At 57.7% G+C, this 5,545-nt stretch overlaps 1 protein-coding gene across 1 annotated transcript in view; it reads left to right on the forward strand.

The window, feature by feature from the left end:
- Window positions 1-764: 764 nt before the first annotated feature.
- LOC104493312 (arf-GAP with Rho-GAP domain, ANK repeat and PH domain-containing protein 3-like) overlaps window positions 765-5,545 on the forward strand; it is an 18,491-nt gene continuing 13,710 nt past the window's right edge. The window contains 5 exon segments of the mRNA XM_010135967.1: window positions 765-934; window positions 978-986; window positions 1,559-1,611; window positions 1,944-2,017; window positions 2,255-2,325. Coding sequence (XP_010134269.1) covers window positions 786-934; window positions 978-986; window positions 1,559-1,611; window positions 1,944-2,017; window positions 2,255-2,325 — 356 coding nt within the window. The 5' untranslated portion in view covers window positions 765-785.

Here is a 5,545-nt window from a genome sequence, read left to right on the forward strand (position 1 = left end):
TCACCGCCACTGGGCACCGCAAAAGGATCCTGAACCTGGTGCAGCAGACACGGATGCTCAGTCAGTCCCAGGGGAGACCTACAGCAGGAGACACCCATTTTGGATCCACTGAGCTCTTGGATGCCCCTCAGGCGGGCAAGGATGCCATGAAATCAGAGCCAGGAGGGGCTACTGACGCCTTTGGGACGCAGCAGCACGTCGCTGCGCCCGCCCAAGCACTGCCTCTAGAGAAGGCCTCTGCTCCTCCCCTGGTGAAGCCAGTTCCCAAGCCGAGGACAGTTTTTCTTCGCTCAAAGCCAGCACAGGGCTTAGCGCCTGCACCGCCGGCACATTCCACGGCGCCAGCACACGGGCCGGGCAGAGACGAGGCACCTGCAGCCTTTGTGGTACTGGAGGGCTTTGTGCCAGGGGAGAGCTCCACAGATTTGGAGAGTCCGGAGCCCAGGCCAGCACTGCCGACTGGCCCAGGGGTGGCTGTGGCCATGGGCATGGGATTATCCTGGCTGCGAGCACGGGAGAATGCTCGGGACAAGACACGTGCCCCCCCAGCTCCAGATCATGGACAAACCCTGGAGGCATTGGAGAAATCCCTGCCGTCCGTCCCATCTGTTCCGCCACGACAGAGCCACAAGGTGCCAGCAGCTGAGCCCAGTCCTGGGAGCGTGCCGGAGGCTCACCCTGCGTCCAACCCTCCTCTACCTACTGCAGCCACCCCAGCCAGGAGAGATCCCTCGCCATGCGCCAGGGCAGCTTCACAGCCGGGCTCAGGGCAGGGCAGGCTGGAGATGGTGTCCAACATCATCTATGAAGGGCTGAAGCCCCCATCAGCACCCGCTGAGGACTTGAGAGGGGAGGATGGTCCCCAGGGTCAGGCTCTCGCTCAGCCCCTGACTCTGTCCCCGCAGGAGCTGACCCAGCCGGACGACAAGCCTGAGTAAGCAAATAAATGCTTTCCCTTGCCCCAGGGAGCAGAGTAGGGGTGCAAAGTAGCCAGAGGCGAGGATCCAGAAAGTCCCCCACCCCCGGGACCCCATACCCAGCCTGGTCCTGCCTGCCTCTGGGTGCTGACAAAGGCCCTTTCACCACCCTCCCTGTGCCTTCCCCAGGCTCTGCGTGGAGCCGTTCCGCAGGACAGCTGGGATCCCTCTGAGCCGACAACATGGCCCTGAGATGGCTCATTCTGGCTGTGGGGAGAAACTGCTGCCCCTCCTCTGTCACCCCACCAGGCATCAGGGTTGGGGGTGCCCGGCATAGTGAGGGGGTGGCTGCTGCTGGGAGCAAGGTAGGAGATGTTAGAGGGGAGCGAGCTGGGATGGAAAATGCCCAGAAGACCCAGGAGACAAAACCCAGCAGATCCCGGGGTGGGGAAAAGGGAGCAAGGAGGGTGCTGGGAGCAGGGACGGGATGCTTCACATCCTGGGGAACAAAGCTGGGCTCAACCCCACTCAGACACAGCCTCCAGCCCACAAAAAACAGATGGGAAAGCAAGGTGGAAGAACCCCACAGGCTCCCACCCTGTCCTGGCCACAGCCGCAGTAACCCCTTTCCTGTTTTCCAGTTGGCCCGGGGGAAACCTGCCCCCTGTCCCACAGAGACCCACCGGCAAGACAGGTGAGAGCCCCCAGGGACCTTCCAGTGACCCTAAGGAAGAGAGTTGAGGGGGACACCATCACACCCTGCCTTTCCCCAAGGTGCTGCCCCATGCTCCTGCCTTGCTCAGGGCTTGGTGTAGCCTTGGGCCAAGGAGGGGGTCCAGCCCCACACTGGGGTTTTGGAGGTGTTGGGGGGTATTTGGGATGACATCTGTGTTATGCCCAGTCCCCTGGATGTTGGGGTGCACTGTGGTGGGCTCGGGTGGTGGGGGGGGTCTCTCTCAAGGGTTGGCAGTCCTGGCTGGTTACTGCCCCGCTGACTGCCTTTCCCTCCAATGTCTCTGCTCACAGAGGTTGCTGAGCAGCCCATCTGCCCCTACAGCGAGACCATCTTTGGGCACGTAGCCCCATCCCGGGAGCAGAAGGTGAGAAGAGAAATGTGGGGATGGTGGCTATCCCCTGCTGTCACTCTACACCCCACCACCTGCTGCAAAGTAGGGAGATGCGGCTGGTGAGCTCGTGGTGCTCAGCAGTGCCTGGCTGAACATCGCTGCTGGGGTGGGGGTCACAGGCTGAACCACCCCACAGTGGGCCAAGCAGGATCAGAAGGTCTGGGATGGGAGAGGGAGGAGGGGACAAATGTGACCAATCTCTCCTCCCAGGCTGCTGGCATCTCCTCCGATCAGAGCTACGAGGCAGTGCCCGAGCTGGACCTGGAGCGAGAAACATGCAGGTAGGTATCACCTCCTCCGGGCTGCTGGACTGGCCTCAGGGTCCAGGTTCTGAATGCCAGAGGGACAGGGGACACCCCTGGGGACAGCCTGGGAAGTGGTGGGGGCTTTTCCCTCAGTGTAGAGTCTATCAAGAGTGTCTGGGATCACGTCAGCAGCCTCAAGAAGAGACAGTGGGATCAGAAAGGAGCTGTGCTCGTGGGTGGCTCTCAGGGGACGGTGCTTGCCAACAGATGTTTTGCATGCACAGCTGGGGCAGAGCCTGGATTTGACCCCTGGAAGCAGGGAAACACCACAGGGAACACGGACAGCTCAGAAATGGGATGGCTCCAGGCTCCAAATGAAGGGGTGAGCAACCTCCACAGGGTCCAGCAACATCAGATCACCATTAGCTGATCTGTCACGCTGTGGTGGACAGTGGGATTGTGAAGGGCACCTTTAAAATGTTTTTGAAATGTACTTTCCATAACTCCTGATAGCATCTCAGAAAGAGGAAGGAAAGCTGCTCTTCCCATGTCGGATGGGGAGGGTTCCTTTTCCTGTGTTGCTTAGAGAGGAGGAGGTGAGCTGCAGCTCTGCGTCCTTCAGCTCTGCCTGTGGCCTTGATGGCCAGCGCATCCCCACATCCCTGCCTTTCTGGCCCCGGTATTGGTCCGTCCAGCCCATCTCCTGCTCTGGGTGCTAGTCACTGCAGTGTGGCCTGATCCAGTGTCACCATCAGCCAGATGCTGCAGCCACGTGAAAGCCAACGTGGGCCATGGATGGGGAACTGCAAATACTGGGAACGGGGCGGTTGTAAGCAAAGGTACTAAACTCTGCGTGGAGCCTCAGAGCAGCACTGGGTGCTGGGCCATGAGTTACGGTCTCCATCCAATGGCTTCCAAGGAGCTGGGATCCAGAGCACCCCAAGGGCATCGACCAGGCCCTTGCAGCCCTGGACCCAGCAGGGACTCTGCAGCCTGGTCTTGAGTGTCAGCGTGTTCACAGGTTTTTTTTCCCCAAGCTTGAGCATGAAGGTGATAGAGGTGTGGTGAGCTGAAAAGAGACAGAAAAGCCTTTGAAGACCTTTTGGGTTGTGCTCATGGACACCCAGGTCAGCTGCTCCAATGCTTTCCTCCCCAGAGCAGCCCTACCAGCCCAACTGCCATCCCCCTGGAGCACAGGTATGGGCTCCTGTTCAGCTGCTGAGCTGCTGCCAGCCAGCCCTGGCCCCTGCCCCTGCCTCTGTAGGACCTCCCAATTCTCTTCAACCCTGGTCCAGTTCGAGCTGTTCCTCATCCTGCTAACTGGCACTGCTCACTAGGACAACACAAGCATCTCCTGCAGCCCACCAATCCACTATTTATGGGAAATATTTCCCAATCCCAAACTTCAGAGAGGCCCCCCTGCCTTTGGCACAGTATCTTCCACCTATCTGAGATACCTCCTCTCACCCTGTTCTGGGGGAATTCTGTCTGGACCATGCTACTCTCTGGCCTGGGGTCTGCGCAGTGCCTGTCAGTGCCTGTGTTACTCCATGGAGCTTGTGGGACCGGGTCAGACAGTGACTCATCAGACATTGTGGTGAGGATGGTGGACCCTGCCCTGGTTTGCATTGAGACCCACTGTGAGATGATCCTCAGGCAGATACCTATCTGGATTGCTTCTCCTCACAGCTCAAGGCATCTTCCTGCAGGGAAAGAAACACTGGGAGTGATGTGTCCTTGACACCTCGTTGCTTATCTCCCTCCCTGCCTCCAGGTGCCGACCTGCAGAACGATTGTCTGGCCCAAAACCCCCAGCTGAAGTAACCAGATCCATCCTTAGTCCCCTCAGCACCAGTAGATCCCTTTCTTCCAGCACCCATCCTCCATCCTCCGCCAGTCCTCCCACGTGAGTACTGACAGGCTGAGACTACCCCAACCTGGTGCACCTCAGGCATCACATTCCAGGCTCTGATGACCTGGAAATGCCGTCTCCTAGCCCTGGGGGCTCATTCAGCCTGGAAGTTAGTTATCTTCACTGCCTGACATCAGCTGCAAAGGGAGATGACTTGGCCTTTGCAGACTTGTTGCTTGCAGGCTTCATCCACCAGCCCTGTCTTCAGGAACAGAGCTGGGGTTGGCCTCTGGGATGCTGAGAGACCCCACTCCATCCAGGCTTGTCTGTGCAAGTTGCTACTTTTTCTCCAGCTCTTCGTGGTTTCAGTGGCTCAGGAAGGGGCTGTCATGGATTTTCCCTGTTATTTTCTTGCCCTGACCCATTCAGTGGGTTTATTCTCCCACTTGTCTCGGGCTCTCAAGGCTGATGTCTGCCTACGATATACGGAGTCCTCTAGCCACTCCACTCCTCGCCCAGTCCCTCCAGAAGAAGCTGGACACTGGTCTGCGACTCCAGCCACATGAATCACCCTGCCAAGGCTGCTAATTAAATAGGCATTTTCCTTGTGTTCTCAGCCTCCAAGCCACCCATGGTCATTTCTAGTCTTTCCTGCAGACACTGGAGCCAAACAGGCCATTCTTCCTCTCCATCCCCCTTCTCAGCACCATCCCACTTCTCCGGAACCGATGCCTAGCCTGGGTGACTCTATGCCAGCAACCTCCCAGGCAAAATTCAGGTCCTGCTTCTGTTCCACATGGTTTAGGGACATCTGATGCCTGATGGCCTCATAATGTACCTGTCTAGGGTCAAAGCACAGGTCCATGCACTGCTTTGTTCCTACGATGAGATAGTCCTCAAAAACAGGTTGTTTGGAGAATTGGTGATGAGAGGAAATGTTTGAGGTCATTCTCCCAGTTCAGAAGCACTTCTATCACATGGGCTTGTGCTGGGGGTGGTTTCTTACATTCAGCAACCTGCAGTGGGTGTCTCCTCCATAAATTTCTCCTTCTAAGATATCCCATGTGAGGAGTCCCACAGGTCCTTTTGCATGTGGTTCTTGCTCCTTCTTGCTTTACCTGATGTGACCCAGCTCCTGTGACTGAAGCAGTAGTGACCAGGAGATGCCTTTCTGCTCTCCTCATGCTGCTCTTGACTTCAGAAACCTGCCCCCATCACTCACCTCTTCCCCACTGGAGATGCCCAACTTGCTCAGGTGCTCAGACAGAAGCTGTCACAAGGCTCAGCCCATCCTCGTTATCTTTCTTGGAACCTTTTCTTCATCCTGGTGCTGGATTCCAGTGACAGGGCTGCACTTCTGCCGGTGCTGGGGCTTGACGGCTGCCGTGCCACTCTTTTTGCCCG

This window comes from Buceros rhinoceros, unplaced genomic scaffold, assembly GCF_000710305.1.
Source record: "Buceros rhinoceros silvestris isolate BGI_N320 unplaced genomic scaffold, ASM71030v1 scaffold15285, whole genome shotgun sequence".
In the NCBI taxonomy this organism is placed as follows: Eukaryota; Metazoa; Chordata; class Aves; order Bucerotiformes; family Bucerotidae; genus Buceros; species Buceros rhinoceros.